Source organism: Echiichthys vipera, assembly GCF_963691815.1.
Source record: "Echiichthys vipera genome assembly, chromosome: 1".
NCBI classification, from domain to species: Eukaryota; Metazoa; Chordata; class Actinopteri; order Perciformes; family Trachinidae; genus Echiichthys; species Echiichthys vipera.
Genome location: NC_139826.1, coordinates 39,581,325 through 39,608,425, shown reverse-complemented (window position 1 = coordinate 39,608,425; position 27,101 = coordinate 39,581,325). Strand labels below are relative to the sequence as shown.

Below are 27,101 nucleotides of genomic sequence, written 5' to 3'. Positions count from 1 at the left end.
TACTTTTCCCCTTTTATTGTAAAGAAAATCCCGTTTAAATGACAGAAACATGTGATTTCACCATTACAGATACATCGGCCTATACGGGACCTGCGGATTAAATTCTAATTAACTTAGTTTGAGAGTTATACTTCATTTCACCAGAGGAGCCTGTCTAAGAGTGTCAAACTTCAGATGGAACAAATTCAGGTTCACATTTTATACATATATATTTTTTTAAAAGGCAAATTCTGGATCCAAATGTAGACCAGGGCGTTTCCCCACCAGCACGTTTCAAACATTGACTCTGGTCAAATTAAACGTTTGTTTACATCCGTACTGGTAAACATCTAAACCAGGGGCGTCAAAGTGACCCAGTGAAGAGTCGCTGTGGCTGCAGGTTTTCATTCCAGCCAATCAAAATAAAGAATTAAAGCAACGTCCAAGCATAAAACAGTTTAAACGGAGGTATAAGGATGTGATCTTTACGAGGTACAGGGAGGAAGTTACTCAGGACCACTAAGTGCCATAATGGGCACAAGGGTGTGATGGGGTGTACTGTAAAGTCTGGTGGCAGTAGCTCAGTCCATAGGTGACTTGGCTGGGAACGGTTCAAGTCCCTGTGTGGGCCATGAATGGAGTGTGGACTGGTGGCTGGAGAGGTGCCAGTTCATCTCCTGGGCACTGCCGAGGTGCTGTTGAGCAAGGCACCGAACCCCCAACTGCTCTGGGCGCCGGCCACTGGCAGCCCCCTCGCTCTGACATCTCTCCTTAATTGCATGTATAGGTCCTGTCTGTGCATGTGTGTGTATTTCGGGACTGTGTGTGTAACATGATTAATTTCCCCGTTGCGGGATAAATAAAGTAATTCTTCTTCTTTTTTTCTCTGTATCTTTCTGTGTGTATCTGAATCACGTATTCATTTTTTCGTAAACACACGTACAGCTATGTGTGTGTTACTTTATTGTGCGTTGAGGACTTTTTTTTTTGCTTAGCACTCAGCAAAGCGTTTTCTATTTTATCTTATTTTTATATAAGAAATCTGTCGGGCTAGGAAGCTCATTTCTATTTGTGTTGTAAGTCATAAAGAAGGATCAGGGGTGGGAGTTCATAAGTTTAACTTCTTCTCTCACTCCTTTTCCAATATTTTATTTCATGATGAATGCGATTACTGCTGTAGATATGTGCATTTATGTGTATGTACACATATGTGTGTATTACAAAACCACACCGGGTCCAACAAATCACCTGTGTGGAGACAGTTCAGGTGGTTGCAGGACTCGAGTCAGGTGTGTTCTTGCTTGGTTGGAATGAAACCTGCAGCCACAGCGCCCCCTACTGGATCACTGTGACACCCCAGAGTTAAACTGTATTTAAATCATGAACGGTGGACACAACAAAAATTAAAAAACCTTCATCTTTTGTCTTAAATAACAGGTAATTTCCGAAATATAAAAATCTATTTAAAAAAATAAATCACATTATAGTGTTAGTAGTATTAGTATTTTACTGTACAGTGACTAAACTTTCCACAGCTGGCGTTGACCCTTTTTGGAAGAGGTCGCCAACAGGACGGTGCCAAAAACGGATCCGGTAAAACCAGACGGCGAGGAATGTTATTTTTAACTTCAGAGCAGACGTGCGCCCGTTCGTAAAACCGGTTTAGTGAACGCTGAGCTGCAGGTGGGGAATGTACTCAGCTGAGGGTGAATTTGATTTGAAGGTTAAGGTTATTTTATGCTCGTGTCTTAATTTGACAGTAGACAGTGAAGAGAGAGAGAGAGAGAGGGAGGGAGGGAGGGAGAGAGAGAGAGAGTTATGACGTTATGCATCTACTCGCCCCAGCGTAAAGACTTTCATCGGCTCTTTAAAGGAGAAGTTCACAATTCAGCGTCTGTCTTAAAACAAAGTCACAGGAGAGAGCGTGAAAGTGTGAAGACGAATAACGAGTGTGTGAAATACGCATTAGCATTTTTATTTATTTTTACCATCATTGTCTTAACTTCTGTATTCATATATATATTTAAAATAATTCATTCATTTAGTATATTTAATATTACACGTGTATAACTCTCGTGCTTCTGACCCGTGTACCACTTATTGTGAGTTTCCGTGCATCAAGTTTGACAAAAACTTGACGCATAACTTCACCTAAAGTCACTTTTTAGGGCCCTAAGAATAAAAAATATACAGATAATAGAGTAATGTATATATAAACATGTATATGTACGTTATATATAACTATGTATACTGTATTTTTTGGATTATAAGTCGCAGTTTTTGGCATAGTTTGGCTGGGGGTGCAACTTTTACTTATGTGTGAAATTATTAACACATAACCGTAAAATATCAAATAATAGCCCGGGCTGTTATTTATCTCAGTCACGTAAGAGACGAGGCGTATATCAGCAATCGTCACACACACACACGTCAACCAATCAGAATCTGGCGGGGGCGGGTCATGGCAGAAGTGCGTTGTGTAAAAAAAGATGCTAGCTGCTACTTCCGTACCGTTGAGTTGGCGGAGTTGTTCAGAAGTGACAGCGTGAATGACTCTGACCGTATTATGTTACGTTAACACACCAGGCACGTTCTCAGGTCGTTGTTCATGCGTCATGTAACGTAAACACTTATTCAGCCTTTTGTTCTCTGTTCTAGTTTTAGTTAAAATTTCCCCAAAAAATGCGACTTATACTCGAGTGCGACTTATATTTGTTTTTTTCCTTCTTTATTCTGCATTTTCGGCCGGGGAGACTTTTACTCCGCAGCGACTTTTAATCCTAAAAGTACGGTAATTAGAAATATACAGAAATACATTAAGAAATGAATGTGTTTATAAATGAAAATGCTAGTAATTATTATTTACTTTATAGTTGCACATTTATGTGTTCTTGCATTTATTTTCTTGTTCTTCTACAGATCTATTTTTCCACGGCGCTCCTGTGAAGCCGCATTAAAACAACAGCCTGGTGTCGAATCCTCCAATTAACTTTGGATAAACGTATAAATGTTGCATTTATATTCCTGTGTTTTGTCCTCCCTCTCTTTGTTATGAACAGGAGATTTAATGAGTCAGCGTAAATGTGAATACTTAGTTTTAAGACAGACTTTGAAAGCAGGTGAAACTACCCTTTAACAGAGAGCCGTGATCCCCGATTACTTGCTGCGTAGATCTGAGATTAGTTGGGTTTAGCCCGAAACCAAGAGAGATTTACGGTCTTCTGCTTTTCTCTTCCTGAAGTAACTAACTACCACTCCCATCAACACCAGCGACACTAAGAAGGCGCTGACAACCACGATGGCGCTGACGTTGATTTCACGTCTTCCTCTGCTGGCATGTGGAGAGGCGATCTCGTTAATTCTTCCTCCGCTGGATTCTGGAGAGGCGATCTCGTTAATTCCTCCTCCGCTGGTATCTTGAGCGGCGATCTCATTAATTGCTCCGCTGGTATCTTGAGCGGCGATTGCACGTCTTTTTCTGCTGGATTCTGGAGAGCCGATTACACGAAGTCCTCCGCTATAGTCTGTAGAAAATGAGTGGAAGAGTTACTGAAAGAACAGTTTTTTCAGATAGAGAGAGAGAGATAGAGATAGAAGGGACGGGCACGAATATTAAATCCAAGATGGAGGGATCGCATCAATTCCTAGAGGGCCAAACGAGTACGGTATTCTACGCACTATAAGTTGCACCTAAAAACCTTCACATGTCTCAAAAGCCGACAGTGCGCCTTATAACCCGGTGCTCCTTATATATGGACCAATATTGAGCCACAACAGGTCTCCAACTACGGTGAGCAGCCGCCGACTCTATTTTCCCCCGTAGAAGAAGAAACGCGCGGTGCATGTTGAGATATACGACTGCGTGAAGCGTGCCGTTTCATTTCCATGTGTGTGTTTGTGTAAAGAGCCCAAAATGGCTCCTGTTAAGAGACACGCTTACGACGCAGAGTTTACACTCAAGGCCATTAGTCACGCAGTAGAACACGGGAATAGAGCAGCAGCCAGAGAGTTGAACATGAACCAATCAATGGTGCCGAAGTGGAGGAAGCAACAAGACGACCTCCCCTGACTGTGTTGTTGACGTTCCCTTTAGAGCAGCTCCATCTAATGGATGCAGAACGTAACCCCAGCCTCGACTGTAGCGTCTGTTCTATGCACCTTATAATGTGGTGCGCCTTATAGTGCGGAAAATACGGTACTTGTTTTATCAAATTTAGACGCAACACATCTTCCTGCAGGAATAATGATTCTAGGCAACACAGCCTAGCCAACACCTGATGCTTATTCTTAATCCAAACATCACAGTTCACCTTTAAGGATTGATTTTCCACAACCAAAACCTCTGCGGAGAACAGGCGCTCCTCTGGCAAAGAGGTGGCAGGTATCAACGCTCAGTTTTTTGTCCCGGTGCCTGTTGGACTTCCACCACACCAGTGGGTTTTTCTGAGGACGAATGCACGGCTCACTGAAACAAGCTTTTCGCTCGTTCACATCCATATTTTCAAACTAGTCCTCCTGAAGAGGGGGTCCAGAGCCTCGACGCTGCAGCCTTGAGCGCCACTGCTTTGCCCCTCCATGTCGTCTTCACCCCGTCATGGAGGTCACACAGCTTCTCTGACGGTGAGGAGAGGAGCCGGTTCCAAAAATCAAAGGTGTTTGTGTTTCGGGTCAAACGCAGAAGCAAGAGGTGCACGAAGACACTGGAGCACCGTTGGTAACCAATCAAGTTCATTTGAAACGAGGACTACTCGAGGAATCGATCAATCACGCCCATCCCAGACAGACAGACACACAGAAGGACAGACAGACAGACAGATAGATGAAAAACATATTTACCTCCAGAGACAAACTGCAAAGGACCTTGCGTAATAGAGTGGGCAACTGTCTCCCTGCTGCCCAGCGATCGTTTGCGTCTGCGGGAAGCCTCCTCCTCACAACCCCGGGCACATCTGGAAACAGGATTCCCAGACTCGCACAGGAGGACGGAGCAGGTGATGTACACCTGGAAGGTGGAAGGTGAGAGGAAATCAAGTGATGAGGAAACAGCAGTTCTTGTTGTGAATCTATTTGAAACGTGTCCTTTCACACAATCCAGGATCATTCAGTCTGTCAGCCTGTTATCTTGTGAAAAGATAACAGGCTTTACGTTACTGCCCTTTTCCCCCAATATTTACTGTTACACAAGAACGAGGTCGCGGGTCCAAGCGGCCGAAATGTGTTTTCTCAGGAGGGGGGCTGGAGTCTCCCTTAGAGAGAGGGGGAGAAGTTCAGCATCCGTGAGGAACTCGGAGTAGATCCGCTGCTCCTTTGCGTTGAAAGGAGCCAGTTGAGGTGGTTCAGGATCATCTAGTAAGGATGAACCCTGGGCGCCTCCCTAGGGAGGTGTTCCAGGCACGTCCAGCTGGGAGGAGGCCTCGGGGAAGACCCAGGACCAGGTGGAGAGATTAGATCTCCTCACTGGCCTGGGAACGCCTCAGGATCCCCCAGTTAGAGCTGGTTAATGTGGCCCGGGAAAGGGAAGTTTGGGGTCCCCTGCTAAAGCTGCTGCCCCCACGACGCGACCCGACCCCGGATAAGAGGTTGAAGATGAGATGTATTTAAGATGCATATGCATAAGGTCTCATGCATACAACAGCCTGGGCCGACTGTGTGAATTATTCCGGTGTACATTCGGTGTAATTCAGTATTCATTAGTATTACCTGGTCATAGTTTCCAGAAAATTTGAAGGCTTGAACCTCGAAGTTGGATGCACCTGAATCCGATGGATAGAACTGAAGTGTCTGATCCTTTACACACCTGTGAGAAGAATTCATCGTCGTGATTGTTATTATATTCCCGGAGCTTCACTCAAACATCTTCAAATTAAAAGCCAGAATCACTCACCCATTCTTGATGAGGTCATAGGAAAGCGTGTTATCAGGGTTGTCATCGGGGGTGGCTTTGCACGATTCGATAAACACGCTCACGTCTGTTAGATCGGCTTCAGACTGGATGCCCATGTAAATTGTATCCAACAGATTGATCTCCACTGGGTAGGCGCTGGCCGGCACCTTGTCTGTAAAGTTGCTGTTGAGGTATATCTCAAAATTGTAGCCGAAGCTGCCGAAGCTTGACTCTGTGAAAATGTAGTCCGTCTTGTGGAGATTGTAGTAGCTGGAGATGCTCATGATCTTGGGGAACTGGCACATAATATCGATCTTAACCGTCCTCCTCCGGACTATAATCTCGCTGTCCAGCACGAAGGAGCTGATCTCATTTGTGAAGACCAGGAAATCCCCCATATCCTATTTAAAGACAAATGTAAGTGGTTTTAAACCTGTTAACAGGAATTTTGAGTTTATACAACGCAGAACTTATGATACCATTTCCAATATGATTCACAGCTAGAGTACTCCAGTATTACCAGTGGGTGATTTGATGCCATCCCTCAAAATGACCAAAATACATCCCCTCCCCTCCTTGTTAAACTCTCACTGCAATCTCTGACTGTCTTTAAGGGCGCACTCACACGGTCCATCCGCCCCGTGCACAAGCACGTCTCACAGCTAAAGTCTAGGAGCGGCACGCTTTAGTAAAGCACGTTTGAACATGTACGAGCACGAGCGTGCGCACGTGTACGAGCACGAGGCCTACGGCGGCTCTGAGGTCATTTCCTGTGCGCCTGTTGGGACGTAGAAAAAAGAAGGAGGGACCATGCGCGGACATTTCAAACAATGGCGGTGAAAGGTTCACGTTGGTGTGATGCGGAGGTGGAGTGTTTACTGCAGATTTGGTCGATGAAAAGATTCAAAAACAGTCGACAAGACGCACAAAAACTCCGAGGTCTACGGAAAGATTTGGAAACAGGGGTCCTTTGACCTCTGACCTCCAGGTGTTTTGAATGATAACTGTAGGTACCCGTCTTTACAGACACGCCCACTTTATGATAATCCATAGGTATTTTTTTTGTTTCTAAAATGGACTTGTTATATTTGTGGACTGAAATTTTTTAATCCCAAATCCCAGTGTGGGGTTTTCTCTGGTGTTCTTCGAGGTCTGGGAGTCTTAATGTGGGATTTTGGATTTTGTTGTGAAGTTTGACCATTTTTATCCTTGAGTTGTAAAACTTGTTAAATTTTGCACCAAATCTGAATAAGAAATTATATCACCACCACATTTATGCAACAACTCACGAGACATAATAAAGCATTAGAATGGGCATCATACACTTCCATCATATTGTTCTATGTCCTTATACACTTTCAACATCCAATAGATGCCCAACCAGATCATGTTTAGGACGAGAAGAACTTGACTCAGCTCTGAGCTTCAACTCAAATGACTGTTCAGCTTTCTGGCTTCATGCTCATCTACTGTTGACCTCCCCGTCTCCCCCTGAACCCCCCCACTAAACAAGACAATGCTGGGTCTGAAGTGGTGACCTGCCATCCCCTAAACCAGGGGTGGGCAATACCGGTCCTGGAGAGGCACTGTCCTGCATGTTTTAGGTTTCTCTCTGCTCCTGGAGCCACTGTCCTGCATGTTTTAGGTTTCTCTCTGCTGCTGGAGCCACTGTCCTGCATGTTTTAGGTTTCTCTCTGCTCCTGGAGCCACTGTCCTGCATGTTTTAGGTTTCTCTCTGCTGCTGGAGCCACTGTCCTGCATGTTTTAGGTTTCTCTCTGCTCCTGGAGCCACTGTACTGCATGTTTTAGGTTTCTCTCTGCTGCTGGAGCCACTGTCCTGCATGTTTTAGGTTTCTCCCTACCCTAACACACCTGAGTCTAACGGAGTATCGCTTGATAACGAGCAAATCCTTAGAATCAGGTGTGTTAAAGCAGAGAAAACCTCAAAAACATGCAGGACAGTGGCTCCAGGAGCAGAGAGAAACCTAAAACATGCAGGACAGTGGCTCCAGGAGCAGAGAGAAACCTAAAGCATGCAGAACAGTGGCTCCAGGAGCAGAGAGAAACCTAAAACATGCAGGACAGTGGCTCCAGGAGCAGAGAGAAACTAAAACATGCAGGACAGTGGCTCCAGGAGCAGAGAGAAACCTAAAACATGCAGGACAGTGGCTCCAGGAGCAGAGAGAAACCTAAAACATGCAGGACAGTGGCTCCAGGAGCAGAGAGAAGCCTAAAACATGCAGGACAGTGGCTCCAGGAGCAGAGAGAAACTAAAACATGCAGGACAGTGGCTCCAGGAGCAGAGAGAAACCTAAAACATGCAGGACAGTGGCTCCAGGAGCAGAGAGAAACCTAAAACATGCAGGACAGTGGCTCCAGGAGCAGAGAGAAACCTAAAACATGCAGGACAGTGGCTCCAGGAGCAGAGAGAAACCTAAAACATGCAGGACAGTGGCTCCAGGAGCAGAGAGAAACCTAAAACATGCAGGACAGTGGCTCCAGGAGCAGAGAAAAACCTAAAACATGCAGGACAGTGGCTCCAGGAGTAGAGAGAAACCTAAAACATGCAAAACAGTGGCTCCAGGAGCAGAGAGAAACCTAAAACATGCATGACAGTGGCTCTTCAGGACCGGTATTGCCTTCCCCTGCCTAAACTAAAGCTTATAGCATCTCACTTAAAAGAGCTGGTCTTCGCATCATTAAGGTGCTCCCTTTGAAACCCCTGCTAAAAACGACTTTACCCATTTATCAGAAAACACTGATTTGGAAAATAAATTAAATATTTTTCCACACCTCAAGTCTTGTGCCGCAGGTGCTGAATGACATGCTGCCTTTGATGTGAGTGCCGTTGGAGGTGAGAGAGCACGACGAGTCTCGCAGTGTGAGGAAGTTCACGTCGATGTCGGGCATGGTTGCTATGTCCAGCGCCACCTTCATCATGTTGGGTAAGCACGTGACAGTGGCTTTGCCTGTGGATCACAGTGTGTGTTTACTTCCTCAGCAAGAAGGAGCTTCAGACTGTAACTCTTACTCATGTTTATCGCTCAACACAAATGTGAAACTTTGGGGAATAAGTAAAAGAACTGTGGCTGAGATCTAATGTTGTGGTCGTAGCTAAATTAGGTTTAGAGGATAGCGTTGTGTATTCTACGTGTTTTTACACCTGCATTAACATAGACAACTTATTATCATCCAGCCTGAACGCAGGACAGTGCATAAAGTATTCAGATAAAGTAAAAAGTAGCATTACACTGTAGACATCCTCTACTACAAACAGAAGTGCTGCATTCAAAATGTTCGTAAAAAAGCATTAAAACATTCTCAAAATAAAAGTAAAAGTACTCATTATGCAGAAAAGTATACATTATATTGTTGCATTATAATTATTGAGGCATTGTGTTCACTTTTATGTTGCAGCTGGTAAAAGTAGAGCTTATTTTAAGTATTTAATAACCTTAAATATTAACTTGTAAGTCAAGTTAGACCACAGACTGTATATGAAGATGGACGTTTGCTCCCTGAACATGCAGCCAGAGCGTGTGGATCGCCGTCTGGTGGCTGACTGCAGTACAGGTCGTAAGTCCTCCTCCGTGTTAGTGGAGATGGTCACGGAGATACATTTGTTTCAGGGTTTGCAGACGTGGACAACCATCGTGAATTTGGTAAACGGTTGAAGATGAAACTATTATGCATTTATTCTGGGTAACTTTGGAGTTCTGGAAAAAAGTTGAAAGCTTTTTTAGCGTCAGTACAAACACTTAATTAAACTGGAAGCAAAAGACGTCGTTAGCTGCTATGAAACAAAACACAGCGGATTAATGTCAGTTTACTAGGAAGCATCAGATCCATAAAGCTAACTTCTCCACTTTAATCCCTTCATAATTGAATTCGTAACTATTTCGAGTCCAAATTATTAATAATAAATTTAATTATACCACAGATAAGTTACATGATTTTTTATAACAGTATAGCCCACGTCTATCTAAGCTCTGTGTTTGCCTTTTGCCTCTGTATCTTATCAAGTATCGATGTATTCTTTTGTAATGTCATTATAATTTAATGTGTACTATATTTGTTCCAATTTTGCAAATAAAGAATAATAAACTGCTCTAACCACTCAGCCACTGGCCGCCCATCGTTGCAAATCTTTGGTCTGAACTTGGCTAAAGGGGCTCCGCTGCATTCAAATGTTGTGTTGAGCGTGAACGCACCCCACCGGCCCAGAGCGACGCGGTGGTTTCATTTGTTGCGACAGGACGACTCCGGTACTTTTGAAACACAAAGATTTATACAAAAACCTGTGTTTCATCCATATTTTATGCTTTGCAATAATGTTGCAGAAAATCAGCAACTTTTTTAATAGGAAAACACATTTAAGCTTCAAATATTATATAAAAATGATTCAAATGTGAAGATTACTGAACAAAACCTGTAAGTATCATAAACGTGTGTCACAGATCTTATTTTCTGCAAACCAGCGCGATGCTGAACCTTCAGGTTTTGACATCAGCCGAGTTATGAAGGGTTGAAATAATCATGAAGCAGTGAGTGATACTTTGTAGGAACTGTTTTGGTGCTTTGGCTGTGGGCGACAGAGTTGTGTGCACATGTTAGTTCAGTATTCAGTGACTGGGCACTTTATGCACATGTAACGTGACCAGTGTGCACGTTTTTGGCTCTCGTGTACTACAAACTTCTCGCTGCCCTGCCCCGTCAGCCCTGATCTTGGTGAGAAAAAACCCTGTGCGTAACAAACATATGCCTACTTCATAATCTTTTCCAGAAGAGCTTGACTAAGAGGTTTCATGGAGCAACTTTAACTGATTACTGATGATCAACGAACCTTGAATGATAGATGCTTGAGTCACCATGACAACCACACACCTCATATCTGATTGGCTGAAGGAAGAAACAAAGTTTGAGTTAAAAAAGAACAACATTACTAATAGTAATAACATTTGCTGCAGTAATAAAGCATTCTAACTGTTTCACACATATTTAGACTTAAAGACGATGTGTTTACGGTTCGATCCCGTACAGAAACCCAAATCTTATAATCCCCTGAATCAACTGAGGTTTATTTCTTTGTCAGTGCTCCGTATTCACAGAAACAATAGATCTCCGCTCTGCTGGCACAAAGCACTTAGCAGGAAATGATAACCTTTCCTGTAAATGCAGCCGCAGGCTCTCACCTTTCAACTGTCTCTGCGGTGAAGCAGACGGGGACGACTCTGTACAGGTCGTCGTGCTGTGGCGTCCAGCTCAGAGCCACTTCAGCTTTTCCTAACGCGTTGTCTTGGAACACTTTGGTCATGTTCTGGGGGCCGCTCACCTGGAAGTCGTGTATGCTTCGGGAAAATGGAGACAAAGGGTAAAAAAACATGAAATGATTATCCTTTTTCGACAAGTAAGGCATTATTAATTTATATATTATTGACAAGTTTAAAAAACTATACTAGAATAGAATGACTTTTATGATCCCAGACTGGGAAGTTACTTTGTAACAGCAGCAGTGGGTCAGCAAATAAACACTTTGTACATAACATACATAGAATCCAATATAGACATAGTGTATATATACAGAGCACAGTGTGCTATCAACAATAAACAATAATAATATATACAACAAAACGGCAGTAGCTCAGTCCATAGGTGACTTGGCTGGGAACCGTAGGGTCGCTGGTTCAAGTCCCTGTGTGGACCATATATGGAGCGTGGACTGGTGGCTGGAGAGGTGCCAGTTCATCTCCTGGGCACTGCCGAGGTGCTGTTGAGCAAGGCACCGAACCCCCAACTGCTCGGGGCGCTGGTCACTGGCAGCCCCCTCGCTCTGACATCTCTCCTCAATTGCATGTATATAGGTCCTGGTTGTGCATGTGTGTATTTCGGGCCTGTGTGTGTAACATGTATGATAATAAGAGTGAAAATTGAATTTCCCCGTGTGGGATAAAAATAAAGTAATTCTTCTAATTCTAATTCTTCTTCTAAAACAGTAGAGAGAGCAGAGTTCTCTGTTGCGCAGAGCTGAGAGAGTTATTATATATATATTATTATTATACAGTGATGGAAAGACTTCCTGTATCTGTTGCTACGACAGCGAAGTTGAAGCAGCCTTCTGGAGAAGCTGCTCCGCTGTCTGACCAGTGTGAGGTGGAGAGGGTGGAGAGGATGATCCATGATGGAGGACAGTGTTTTCAGTGTCCTCCTCTCCACCACAGCCTCCAGAGTGTCCTGTTTGCAGCCACCTACTATGAACTAGACTTGTTTTAAGTTTACTTACTTTGCAATTAAGATGCACCTAAATACACTGAAGTGGAACTTTTTAACTAAAGGACCAACTTTGCTTCATTTCACCTTCACTTCTATTTAAAGCAACTGATGGGTCCTTTCTCCTCTAATTATTATTAAAGACTCTCTATAAAGTTTTTTTCTGCCCCTGCCGTCTCTGATTGGAATAATCCACCTATAAATATTCCATTTCATCTTTCCACTCCAAAAACACTCTGTCTTTATATCATAAGATCATTGAAAATAGCATAATTAATTTACTAAAAGTCTGTGCTCATAGAAGTAGGACTAAGTATAGCAGAAATGATGTGTTCTCAGTTGCATGTTCATATTGCAGGGTCTGTCTTTACCCAAGCTGCATGGTTAACACATTTAAGAAGTAAATACCTGGCATGGTTAGCCAGTGCTTCGGCGTAAAGCTGGAATTCCTGCCCCGCAGTGGCATAAAAGACGTGCCCGTGTAAAGGCGTCCTGGACAGGAACATGGGTATCACATGAGCAGACCCACAGTTTGGTATCGAAGGAAGGACTGAAACACAAGCAAGAGGTCATCACGGCAGGAAAACAGGAAAAACACTTCATTTGTTAGTGTGTAGCAGTTCTAGTACGTTATAGGGGTGGAACGGTATACCGAAAAAATCCGTCCCGTTTGGTACGCATGTCACGGTTCGGTACACGTGTGTACTGTACAGTTTATGAGGTGCAACATAGCGTAAGCCTTCATGACCGCTGTCCTCTCTCGTGTCCGTCTCAGCGCGTCAAGTCCCAGCACGCTGGGAGACTTGCTCTACGCTCTCTCTGTAGGCACACAGCCACAACGCTACGCATGCTCCCGCTACACTCTTCTTCGTGGGTTTCTGAATCCTCTTGGCAACAGCTCGCTAAGCTCGGCTCTGTTTGTTGGTTTCTGTGGTTAAATCACCACAAAAACGTCTCTTTCTACTCTGAAAAAAGAAAGGTTGTCACAGAAAACCGCCAGGTAACCAGAGAAGTTTTAGTTTCCGTCTCTGTGAAGCCTGTGTTTACTCTGCAGCCATATCTGAGTGTAAAGAGGAGAAGTTGATAAAAATCATGCTACTCTGCATTTATGTCACGTTCGTTTCTGTCAGTCCAGTTTTTGATGAATAAACTAATTTTTCATGTGCTTTTCAGCCTGATCCCAAAACCGTGATATGAACCGAACAGTGGATTTTGTGACCCGCTCCACCCCTAGTACGTTATGAATCTTTTGTTGTGTTGCTGGTCAGTGCTCCGTCATCATCGCATGTCACGAGAAAAACATTATCTCTTAATGCCTGTCCCAACATCAGAAAAAAAACGTTTCACGGAACAGACTGGACGAGCCTAAAGCTGTTTTCTCATACGAACTCTGGAAACGTCGGGAGAATCAGGTCCAGACATTGTCCGAAGTTTCTCTTTCACACATGCAGCTACGCGGCAGAAGATTTTACTATAGAAATATGCTGGAAATACTTTGTTTGCTCTAGATTAGGGGTGGCGTCTGGGTAGAGCGTACAGAAAGGATGACATGATGCAGATAACAACGGGGTCTCGTAGCCCAAACTCTTGCATTTCTTCAGTTTATCTGATGACTTTCAAAGCAAACTGACCCGCTGATTCAAAATGGTAAACACTGAATTAAGCAGTTTCACGCTAAAATATAAATAAATGCTGTTTGGCTCGTCGGCAGAGGGGCTTCGGCAGTTTGCTCATCTTGTTTCTCTTATAACTTTAAGAGATATTTTCCTGATTTTTAAAGGTAGCTCTGTGTCATGGAGGTGTGCAGATGAACAGACCCCGTACTCCCTGTGCTGCGGCCACGGAGGGAAGCCAAGCGCTCTTCCTTTGCACACACTGCCATGACACAGAGCTGGATTTAAATCAGCAAAATAGTTCACAGAGAGATGGTGAGCAAACGTTAGCTGAAGACCCTCCGCTGACGAGACGAACAGCCGCAGAGTAACACTTGATTTTTACCAGTTTTAATCAGCAGGTCCGTTTGTTTTTGGAGAGGAGACCTCTGCGGTAAAAACGTCCTGAATGACGATGACGAAGAAAACACTGAAGGAATCCAAATGAAGGAAACAACTCTCATAATCCCCCAGCGTCACCAAACTGAGTCTTTTGCTATCGAGAGACACCTAGCAAAGGAAAATGACATTGTGCATTTAAATTGCAATTAATTTGAGGACTTTCCTTTGGTCCAGTTGTTTCATGTACTCACTCTCCAGGGAGAACTGCAGCTTCACTTTGCACAGAGGGGGTGAGGTCATGTCGGAGGCCTCCCGAGATGCTGATGTTCCGTCTTCGTAGGTCAAAGTGATGTTTTTTCTGGGAAAGTCCTCCAGCATCAGCTCAAACACGTGGACGCCAACGGCGACTTCCCCTGTGGTTTTCAGAAGGCACTGAGTCTGAGAGAACGTGAGGAGGGAAATAAAGATGATTAAATGCTTTTGTCTCTTTTGATATTGAAAAAATAATCACTGAAAACTATTTCTGTCAAGAGTCGGTTCCGTCAGTCCCTCCTCTCTCCCTTTTGTGTGAGTTTGTCTCCCTCTGTCTGTTTTCCCCTGCATGTTTCTCCCGTGTATTAGTTTTGTCCAGGAACAGGTCGGCGTGGTTCCACCCCAGCTGCAGCCAGTTACGCTGATCACCTCCTGGGTTATAAGAACCCGAAGGTGACGTGCATGCAGCGCCGGGCCGTTGTTCTCATTTACTTGGTAACTCTTCATCGATGGCTCCCTTTTCTCGTTGGTTCCTGTATTTCCGTGTTAATTGTTGTTACTGTTTCTTTGTTTCCCTCCGTAGTTTCCCGTGTTCCTGTCCTGTTTTCCTGACCGTCCGCTGTTTCCTCGTTCCTGTTTCCGTCGACCGCCTCCTCTTCAGTGTCCTTGTTTCCCCTGTAGTTATTCCCCTTTTGTTGTTTATATTAAATATTTGTTTGAACTTTTTACCCCGTGTCCGTGTCTGCATTTGGCTCCAGTCTCTTTGTGTTATTTCCCCGCAGCGTTCATGACAATTTCTTAACATCACTAGTCATAAAGCATCTTAAAAATACTGCACGAGTTAGAGGAACAACTTTTTAACTACACTTTCAAAAAGGTCAGTGGACTGTAAATGGGTCTGCAGGACACCGAACATATTCAACACAAATCAAAAGGAGTCATAAGAGCATAATATCCCTGTTTCACACCTCCTGTTAGTGCTCATGAGCTCGTGTTAGTGTCATACTGTTGAATGCATTACCTCGTCCATGGTGAAGTTTGCAGGAGTTGCAGCGTCTGCATGAAATCTGCATCTCACGTGATCTCCGTCTGGATCGTGTGCCAGAAGAGAAAGCTTTGAAAAGCAGTTCTGAGGCGCCCTGCATGAAAACCAAATTTAATATTTTGATAAACATATGAACTAAACACACGTATACACACAGCCATAGACGTTTTTAATGTGGGATTCACAGAAAGGGAATCACAAAAGAAACAACACGTCATTCAGTCAGGAGGTTTTATTCTTTGAATGCAAAGGCTGGCTTTATTTTTCATGCATTCTGACGTTCACTCCTCTCAGGCATGCGCTCTCATTGTTCTCTGCTGTCATTGTCCGGGGCTGTCAATCATGTCATCAGCTCGTCACATCTATCCAATAGCACAGCGACACACCTGCAGGGTTAACCTGTCCTCCTGCTGCTGCTGCTGCCTCTGTTTGAATATGAACCTTTCTCTGCCTTTAGTCGCTCACGCTGCTGTTATTCAGGGTTTTTCTGTATGATGCATCTTTAACATGTAAAGATGATAATACGAGGTATGACCCGTCTCACCTGCTGCATGTTTTGAGTTTCAAAACCGCTTAAAAAAATGGTTGAGACAGTCATAAGATGGTGGTATTTATTGGTATGTATGTGTGTATATGTGTATGTTTGTATGTGTTTGATTGAATTGTGTTGTTTTATTTCCTTCCTACACTATCATATACATTGCATTTGACACACACGCACACTCTCACACACACACTTACAAATGTAAACACTACGAAGGGACCACAATGGAAATAAGCCCTTGGGCTTTTTTGTGTTCTCCTTTTGTCCTGATGCACTTTTGTATTCCTACCCTTGTGCATATGACAATAAAGAATTCCATCATCACCATCATCATCATCATCATTCTTATGATTTAATAATAATAACTAAAATAATAATACATTTTCTTTATGTAGCGCTTTTCACGGTACTCAAAGACACGTTACATTATACAATAAAAACAATACATTTTAAACAAGCAGGCTGCATTAGGTAAGTTGTGCTGAGGGAAAATAGTAATATCTACAGTATTTATAAGCCTTTATTTCAAATGCAGATGTATAAAACTCAGTTTAGATTTATATTGTGAATTTGTAAACTGGTATAATTCAGGGTTGCCATACATTGTCCAAAATTATAAACTTTTCCAGACTTCTCAGAGGACTTTTTAGTCAATATTAAACATCTAAGCACCAATTTTTAGGGTTAGGCCTATTATGTAACTATATACAGCATATATATATATATATATATATATAATAAGAGATAATTTTACCTACGTATTGTAGCTCGAAAAGTGAGTGAACTGTTCAACACACAGCATTTTATTCAAGCTAAATGCTGAAAGAGTGAAATGAATAAGTGAACCTGTGACTCTACAGACAGGAACAGTAGAGATGATTAACCAGAACCACAGAAGAAATCTGTGCTTCTTTGGCATTAGATGAAGTAAACATACTGTAAATAAAGAAAATAATAATAAATAAATATAAATCATAAATAAAATGTTTGGGAAAAATTCAAAAAATGAGAGTTGCAGTTGCACAGTGAGCAGTAACCATGGTAACACCATTCTACACCCGGCTTGATTGATTTCATATCATCTACAGGTTGACTGTGTCGCGTTAGTAAACCTGTTTTGATTGGTAAATATTCATATATTTTATTTTAGAAAGTGAGATAATAGTCTAGTAACAACATAAACATTTCTCCAAACTGATCCAGACCTGGAAATGACTCAGATTAAACTCCATGCTGCGTAGGAATCCATAAATAACAAATCAGTTTGTTGAGCCTACTGTCTTTTGTTTCCCAAACATGTTTCACTTTGTAAACAATAAAGAAATTTGTATTCATATTCATTCTCATATTTGTTATCAATGCCTCTCTGTTGCTGTCAGTCGTCATTCAGAGTTCAACCTCCTCCTCACCACCACCTCGTCTTCATCAGCTTCATCACTCTCAGCAGAATCATCACAGACCACCACGAGTGTCTGAACTCAACGGATTCCCATCAACAGGTTCGTATGATATCTTAAAACATTACGTTTGATTTAATGCCATGTAGCAGCGCCCAGAAGTGGACCACAGCGGTTACGTTTAGGCATCAAAGGGACTCGGTTCAGATCAGAAATAAAGGTGGTTGTTTGTCTAAGTACATTCAGGACTTGAACAACGGTCGTTAAGGTAGAAAATGATTTGTGTTACTACTGATGAGCCTGTGAATGTTCTCATTTGTCTAGGTCAGAGGTCTGCAACCCGCGGCTCTTGGGCCTCATGCGGCTCTTTGGTCCCTTTTCAGTGGCTCCTGCAGCTTTGGCAAAAAATAACTTGGAAATAAATGATGTATTTTTTGCACAGTGGACGATCTTTCAAAGGGAGCACCTGTTCTCTTGGAGTTCAAGGTGATTTAAAAATATGCGTCACATGCTACGGCTATCGCTCAGTACCTTTCCTGCTAATCTGGAGTTTCTGACCTGCGCTGTCAGGATGCTAACCGTGGATTAACCCCCCAAAAACACTTATCTGAGGAGAATAAAGTGTTTAAGTGTGGAGAGATCAGTCTGCTTTCACTGCCAACATTGATAATTACGTGTACGCTTCATATGTGGTGAGACTTTAGCGAACAACTTTTTAAAAACAGGTAATCATAATAATATGAATGAAATGTCAGTTTTCTTTATTTTGTTCTATAATTTCATAAATGCAACAGACTGTAGTTTTTTGTATATATCATATAACTATAAATACAACTTTATAAGCTGTGACATCAAATATGTTTTGTGGATCCAGCTAAATTTTACTTGGTGAAGAGACGGCAAAATGGCTCCTTTGATGGTAAAGGTTGCAGAGCCCTGGTCCAGGTCGTCGTTATCCCCAAAGCAACTTCAGTCAAAAGCAGCTGGACTTGGTTGTTTTGTCCAAGACAAATAATCAAGTCCAGCTACTCTTGACTGAAGTTGCTTTGGGGATGTTTAATCTGATGTTACGGATGTTGTGTGCGCTCTGCTTTGTGTTTGTGAAATCTTAATCCCACTTTGAAAAGAAAAAGAAATGCCGTGTACCGTAGAGAAGACACTGTTGTAGTTACGGGACAGTGGTTGAGGGCGTGGGAGTCAGATCGCCTTCCCAGGTCCAACTCCGCGTGAGACGTCCAGTTAGATTTCCCATCGACATTAGACTCCCAGCAGCAGCCTGAACCACTGAAGGGAAAAATGCGGAGTGTTATTATCGCTCAGAAATACACGAACCTAAACACACACACACACTTTACTTCCACATATTATACCTGGAATACACTCTGTTCTTTATGACACTGGTTCACAACCTGCAGCTCAGGACCCCAACAAAGAACATTGGTTATTTTTCAGGCATTAGCTGCATTTTTTCTTGCTAAATGTCATATAATAACCATTTTACTTCTAAAAAATACTTAAATTAATACAAATTCCAGGAGATGAATCAATCTTTTGTTGAAGCCTAACTCTCTGAGGCCATGAATAAATATACCGTATTCTCCTCACTATAAGTTGCACCTAAAAACCTTCACATGTCTCAAAAGCCGACAGTGCGCCTTATAATCCGGTGCTCCTTATATATGGACCAATATTGAGCCACAACAGGTCTCCAACTACGGTGAGCAGCCGCCGACTCTATTTCCCCCGTAGAAGAAGTAACGCGCGGTGCATGTTGAGATATACGACTATGTGAAGCTTGCCGTTTCATTTCCATGTGTGTGTTTGTGTAAAGAGCCCAAAATGGCTCCTGTTAAGAGACACGCTTACGACGCAGAGTTTACACTCAAGGCCATTAGTCACGCAGCAAAACACGGGAATAGAGCAGCAGCCAGAGAGTTGAACATGAACCAATCAATGGTGCCGAAGTGGAGGAAGCAACAAGACGACCTGCCCTGACTGTTTTGTTGACGTTCTCTTTAGCGCAGCTCCATCTAATGGATGCAGAACGTGATCCCAGCCTCCACTGTAGCGTCTGTTCTATGCTCCTTATAATGTGGTGCGCCTTATAGTGCGGAAAATACGGTAGTTTGAATTTAAGGGGTCACATACATAAAAGGTTGGACCTCACTGTCTCATACAAAATATCTATATAAATATTTGCTATTCAGACTTTTGTACTACTGCTGTTTTTACATTTGTTTTACATTCTTTTTATTATTATTATTTTCACAGCAGACATTTTGATTTACGCAACATTCGGAGCATTAATATCAGCAAACGAATATTACACCATTACATCTGTGCTTTTATTAACATTTCACAACTCAAGTTTTTATGTAACTGCATTTTCTGTTTCTACGTTATGGTCAGGTGTAATTTTGGAGAATACAATTTACAACTTTTAATTTATCTAATCAGAGAAAACATCACTACAGAATATCACGAAAACCCTCAAATTCCCCCAAATATAATAAAGTTAGCTCCAACACTGACTCTATAAACTGACTCCTTTAAAGTGTTTTTCTAGTCTTTTTAATATTATAATTAATCATTTTCAAACCATAATAATAATTAAAAATATGAACAGCAACAACAATCGTCATACACCGGAGCAACCTGCAAAATTGTATGGTATTTTATATTTGTGTTTTATATTATTGTGTTTTTTCTGACTGTGAAAAACTTTGTAACTGTTTTGAAATATTCTGTATAAATAAATAATAACTTTATATGTATGGCACCCTTTCTACATAATAAGTGTTACAGCATTGCAATAACCACAAAACACAGTCAAGAAAAGAATATCAGCAAAACAAAAGTTCATTTAAAGTTAATTTGTAAAATAGCAGCAAACAAAATTATACGCTTGTTCTACCTAAAAAATATAAATAACCTATAAAAACTATTCAATTAAAAGAATAATGTCTCATTTTCTTTGGTATTTTTGAAATGCACTGATGATTTCTGGCAAATATGTATGTTGATGTTGATAGATATACAGCAGCTAGTTCAGGCGTAAAATCTGTCAAGACTGAGCACGTGTGTGAGTCCAGCGAGCAAAGATGCCTTTCAAACAGCGTGCACTTGGCACTATTTCGTTTGACCAGTGTGAGTGCATCCGTACCGTGCCTAAGAGCGGCACGCTTTGCCGTCCACGGGCCGTTTGGGAGAGGTGGGCTTTAGTAAAGCACGTTTGCACGTGTACGAGCACGAGCGTGCGCACGTGTACGAGGCCTACGGCAGCTCTGAGGTCATTTCCTGTGCGCCTGTTGGGACATAGAAAAAAGAAGGAGGGACCATGCGCGGACATTTAAAACAATGGCGGTGAAAGGTTGACGTTGGTGTGATGCGGAGGTGGAGTGTTTACTGCAGATTTGGTCGATGAAAAGATTCAAAAACAGTCGACAAGACGCACAAAAACTCCGAGGTCTACGGAAAGATCTGGAAACAATGTGGCGCATCGCAATGACGGCATCAATGCGTGTGACGTGTTACGGCGTGATGACGTATAGGCAGCAAGAAGCATTCTCCGAGGCCCAGGTAGTGTGAGTACAAACGGGCCTGGAGGGGGGGGGCAAGGACCCTTAAGCACGGGGCACGGGGCACGGGACGGAGGAACAGTGTGAGTGCGTGCTAAAGGTGTTCCCGTGTGTCACGCTCACCTCAGAGCCAAGGAGGTTAGACTAGATGAGACGGTGGCTGTTGTGAATCCTTCAGACTGGCACCACCTGTCTTGGCCGGTGTCATCCTGATCCGTTTGAAGGAGACCGGACTCATCGAAGCTCGTGCACACCGCGTCCTCACACGAGTAGGACGGCGAAAGACTGTCGCAGTTGCTTCTGCCGTTCTGCCTGTGATGAAAGGTCACCTACGGGTGTTTCAGAGAGAAAACACAGATGAAAAAGATCCCCCATGTTTGTGAATGAAGCACTGGGAAAAAACATGGCATTACATTTACCTTTAGATTTGTTATGCCCCAATAAACTGAAATAATGACATTATAACATCATGCACAATATTTACCCCACTAATACATTTGTTTCAAGGTTTGCAGATGTGAACAACAGTTAGAAACTATTCCCTTTAACTATTAACTATTACTATTCTGGGAGTGTCAGAGTAACTTTGGAGTTCTTTTTTTGAACATTCAGTTGAATCATCTCATTAAACTGGAAGCAAAAGACGTCATTACCTGCTATGAAAAAGGAAAACAAAACAGTAGAGTGGATTGGCAACTCTTAATAATTTAAGACTGTAATGTTTACTGAAAGGAGAAATGACTGCCTTATATATTTGTATATTTGAAGTACGATGCCAAAATGTCCCAGTGTTTGTATTATATTTGTGAAAATGTGCAAATAAAAAAATTATTGTTTATGTTGTTTTTTGTTTTGGCAGGTTGTAAAAATACCACAGGAGTCGGTAAATACTTTGCGGATGACGATATGAACGACACGCAGAGGAGAACTTTCTAAAAGGTCTTTTTACCCCTTGATTTAACAGCATCACTTCACACCATAGACTACATAAAATAATAATAATATTAATAATGACAATATTTATATACCGTCTGTGCTTTAAGAGTCATCTTTGATCAGATACTGTTACAGCATGATACGGGATTTAAACACCGGTTCCAGTTAAGAACCAGTAACAGATTGAAATCAGAAGCCGAATCATCTGCCTCCAACTTTATTGATGTCTTTAATCGATGCTTGTTTGTTTTTCAGTCTTTCAACTGGACTTCAGTCAGAACAGTTTATTGTAAGTTCTGGCAGACAGGAAGAAACGGTCCAAAGTGTGGCGTTATAGTAACATTAGCACCATGCTGGCAGGCTGTACCTGTGTCCTCTCATTTCATCTAAACTGTGTCCTGGCTCAGATAATTAAAGAGCTGCATTGATGCTGAAAACCTGTGTGGGACGTTTTTCAGAGAGGGTCGATAAGTGCATTTGTATCAATGAAATCAATTCCCATCCTGAATGATCCTTTTAAACTTCTGATAATGTAATTATAGAATACAGAAATAGAACATGGGCTGATTTTATTTTTTATTATATAGAGTTTCAATGTAACGCCCTGTAGATTCAGATGGAGTTTGATCGGCTGTCACTGATGAAATCGCTCTGAAAATGATCCCGACGATATCGTTCTCCGCTGTCGCTGCTGCTTCAGTCTTCAGGTGTGGACTAAGGATCCACAATACACAGAAAATTTACCTTAATCGCGATATCAACATGTGCAATATACGCATCGCAGAACACAGCTTGAACTGCGATAAATGGTACATTTCCATATGTCATGTGTTAGGACGCAGCATGTCAACATATCCGGCCAATCAGATGAAACCATACTGCTCTAGTTTCCCGAATGTAGAAGCGACGTCGAGACTAGGGATGTCACGAGAACTGATACTTTCGATACCTTTTGACTCTAAAATAAAAAACACAGACGATGCCTATTATTTTGAGGCACCGTAGGTTTTGGTGCTGTGACTCTTCCTGAACTAGTGGGGGCAGTAACGAGTGTTCGAGTTCAGAAGTAGGAGGTCACGTGACATAACAAACCCCGTGTGGAAGCGAACTACAGCGACTCGTGATAAAAAAGGCACCACGTGTCGTGTATGGAAGTACTTTGCGTTTGAGGCAGATGACAGTGGCGTTATCATCGATCTGCTGAAGCCACGATGCAAACGATGATACCGCGCTCTTCAGACCAAGGGAGGCGACACTTATTTCCATTCCAGCGTTTACCGTAACAACAAGAAACAGTCAAAACGCAAGACACATTGCCTTAAAAAAACTACAAAGACAGATCAGATAGGAAACGTTATGTTTAACCTTGTGATGAAAAACTAAACAAGGAGGTGTTCAGGAGGAGAGCTACGACCCAGCTGCAGATTCAAGGTGATGTTTGTTTCATATATATGAACAAAATCCAAAAGTTTTAAGAAGTTAACAGTTTGTTTTTTTATCTGTCATACTGAAATACACGTTACATGATGTTTGGATGCTCGTGAACACACCTGTTGCATTAATGGCTTATGTTATGTAGCATACGTGCTGTAGGTTTAACCGTTAGCCTGTAGCTCGTTGTAATGCAGCCACGGCTAATCAGTTAGCACGCAGTTTTACATTTCAATCGGTCTTATCAACTGAATACTTTAGCAAATGTTTTCAAACATTTTTGTGTTAATGTTTTAACATCAGCTACCTGCCACCACCATGTCTGTAAAAATTAGTGTGTGTATGTGTGTGTGTGTGTCGGTGCCAATGTGTGCATTCGGTGCATGAAACTAAAGTTGTTGCACTTCGACCAATGGTTGTACTGTGTTTTGTTCTGTTATATTCTGTATGTCTGTTATAGAAATGGCATTTTAATTTTTTGCAAACTTGCTAATAAATAAGTTCATGTTTAAGTAAATGGGATATTAAAAAATCGGTGGTATCGAATTGGCATCCAGAATCGAGTAATTTCACTGGTATTGGTACCGACTACTGAATTTTTGGTATCATGACATCTCTGGTGGTGACTAAGGTCAAGGAGGTGTGTCAAGCTAGAGCATCGTAACGGCAGAAGGAAGAGAGATGAGCGCTGAGGGAAATGTCAGCGACGAAGGATTGCTCGTGGCTAAAAAGAACAGCTGGTCTGTTATTTGGGAGTATTTTGGATACAGGAGAGATTACGTGTTACAAACCCAAGTAATATGCAAGTCATTCTGAACATTATCAGGAGAAACGCGACTAATTTTCATAGCCACCTACAACATGACCCCAAAGAACTGTACCAAGGGTTAAAAAACTACCAGAAACGCCCAGAACTGCAACAGGTAGCAGCAAAACAGCCCAACAGACATCCAATCATCAGAGTTATGCAAGTGTTTTTCACCTTATGCGAAATCATCCAAGTGAAAAAACGGACATGATGCCCGTGAATACAGCTTTTGTGTGAGTCCGCGAAACAAATTAGACAAAAGATACCAGATTCACGGAGGTGACACAGACAATGTTACCAAGAGAGATTTCACTTCATTAACATTATTCCGTTTAAATGTATTTATGTGACTTAATTTGACTGTATTCATTTAAACAGTCCAGTCTATGTTGACTTTGGTTTCCTCTTGTGGAAGAAGGTGGAAGTGTCACTCGCTGATTTTGCATTGATAACAACAAATTGCTAAAATCCGAAACTTAGAAACCCTGCAGGAGTTTGCGTTAGAAAGCACAGGCCCTTCTTGTGACTGCCTACCAAATTATTTTGTCTGCTTTTGCATTAAAGCGGTAAACTTTTAATATTTGTATATATCGTGAGTCATATCGTCACTGCAATATTCAACAACAATATCGCATATTGCAAGTTTTCCTGATATGGTGAAGCCGTAGTGTGGACTCCACCGAGTAAGAATGATTTTTAAAACCATATATTTATAGTTATCGTTATAGTTCTTGTTGTGGACGGCCCTTAATTGCTTTCACCGAGGAGACTGGGGTGTATGTCCCGTCCTAACTTAATAACAGACACAACATAACAGACGTATATATATTTTAACCCAAACCACGGTCTTTACCTAAACCTTATAGTGTTAGTTCTGATGCCTAAACCCAAGTGACAAGTTAATCTTGTGATTAAAACTGTTGAGCATCAAAAACAGGACAGTATGTGATGAGAAGGGTTGCAGCAGTTCAGTTATGTTGATATTCAACATATCTGTGGTTTGACTATGAAAACATTTCGTGACTGGCAGATGCAGCAGTCACAAGCTGCCGTGACAGACCATACTCCAGCGCTGCAGTGCGGTCAGGCTGAACGAAGAAACACTCTGGTATAGGAGGAAAAAAACGCTCTGGACTGTTTGTATTTCGTTTAACTAATCACAATCATCTTGTGGATGCAGCAGCTGTGCCCTTACAAAGAAGTCAGATTTTATACCTAATCTGTACATCCAGTAAACCAGACTACAATGTAGGCTTTAACGTGTAGCAAGTCAAGTCAGTCAAGTCACTTTTTATTTATATAGCACATTTAAATACAACAGGAGTTGACCCAAAGCGCTTTACATTAGAATAAATCAGGTTTGGGCAGGACAGTAGATAAAAGGAGCCCAAGAATACACAGGTCTTGACAAAACAATGCAGAAAATAAGTAAAAAACAATATTAGGATCAGGAATCAGCATCGAATAAAAACAGGTGAAATAGAATCAAGCAAGAAAATAAAAGAAGTAAAAAGTAAGAAGAAGGTTAAAAGCAATAGACTAAGTGAAATAAAATATATAATAATAAATAAAAAGGCAGTGGGGAATAAGGGAGGGTGTTAAGGGTTGTTAAAGGCAGGAGTGAAAAGGTATGTCTTTAAATTAGACTTAAAGCTGGCGAGGGTGGTAGAGGACTTAATATGGAGTGGAAGGGGATTCCACAGGTTTGGGCCAACAACAGAGAAAAGCCCGGTCACCTTTTGTTTCGAGACGTGTACGGGGCACAGATAAGAGCTGTTTTGTAGATGACCGGGTCGACCTGGGGGTGGAGTGTGGGGAGAGCATTTCTACAATATAAGGGGGGGGGCTAAGGCATTAGGAGCTTTAAAAACAAAGAGTAAAATCTTAGTGCAGTTTTGAAAGTGCGACAAACACTATTTAAAAAACAACAACTTTCCATTGACGTGTGGTGTTATAGTAACATTAGCACCATGCAGGAAGGCTGAGCAGATCTTTGTCTTTGAATAACCTGAAAACGTAAATAAAAAAAGAGCTGTACCAGTTTTCATCTAAACTGTGTCCCGGCTCGGATAATAAAAGAGTTGCATTGATGCTGAAAACCTGTGTAGGCTGTGTATTTCAAGAATCAATAAGGAATCAGACCAAGAGAGAGTCGATTAGTGCATTGGTATCAATAAAATCTAATCATTTCTGATCCTCAATGATCCTTTTAAAATTCTGGCAATCTAATAATAGAATACCAAACGTGTGGACGCCATAGCAACGGCTTCTTTTTATCGTCCAAAAACAATCCTAAATGACAAATCTGATATTTGTTTTACTCGCAGTAGGAGTGGGGACTGGGGAAGCCTATTTTTTTTAATCTTTATTATCTCAAAATGGCATCAATGGGCCTATTCCAGATAAGCACTTTGTTTTAGTATTTGTGGATTTTGAATGAAGGAGCCCACGAGGGAGTTTGTCCCAATTAAATGTGGTTGTGTCCGAGATACAGTCACTAACTGTTAACATCTGTCACTGAAACGTATTCGTGGACAGTGACTGGTCTCCAGGGAACCAAAATTCCTCCTACAGCTGGAAACGCTGGCCAGGTGATAAAATATCCACCAATATCTACCGTTCCAGCCAAACGCTCGCCATGATGTCGAGTTACATGTATGATTCCTTATGTCAGTAAATACTAAGTTTACTGAGGCAAAAACCTTTCAAACAGTATAACTTGATTATAAAATAAAAGCTAGTTTAATCCTTATTGGTACAGCAGACTTATCAATAATTTTTTAATAATCTGGCAATGTTATGATTAATTTTGACTGTTCTATAAATCTTTAAAGAAGATAATGATAAAAGTATAATACCTTTAATGTTCCATCACTGTTTTTCCTTGGTGGCATAAAACTTATGCTATCTCCATAAAAGCCAAGCGTCGGAGAAATCCCCAACAGTGCGAACACAAGCAGGAGGACTACACCTGCCTCCATGATGT

At 41.9% G+C, this 27,101-nt stretch overlaps 1 protein-coding gene across 2 annotated transcripts; it reads right to left on the bottom strand.

Annotated features, from left to right (window-relative positions):
- LOC310945511 (scavenger receptor cysteine-rich domain-containing protein DMBT1-like) lies at positions 1-27,101 on the bottom strand. 2 transcript variants are annotated; one of them, XM_083911628.1, is made up of 14 exons: positions 26,974-27,101; positions 21,064-21,269; positions 18,509-18,646; positions 15,398-15,515; positions 14,376-14,562; positions 12,539-12,680; positions 11,056-11,211; positions 10,707-10,762; positions 8,657-8,832; positions 5,864-6,264; positions 5,680-5,776; positions 4,816-4,981; positions 3,445-3,503; positions 1-3,408 (listed from the first exon to the last, which is right to left on the bottom strand). In XM_083911628.1, the coding sequence occupies exons 1-14, from the start codon at positions 27,094-27,096 to the stop codon at positions 3,169-3,171; spliced, it is 2,265 nt and encodes a 754-aa protein (XP_083767754.1). In that variant the 5' UTR covers positions 27,097-27,101; the 3' UTR covers positions 1-3,168. The 2 variants fall into 2 exon arrangements, with proteins under 2 accessions (XP_083767754.1, XP_083767753.1); XM_083911627.1 differs by having other exon boundaries at positions 1-3,503.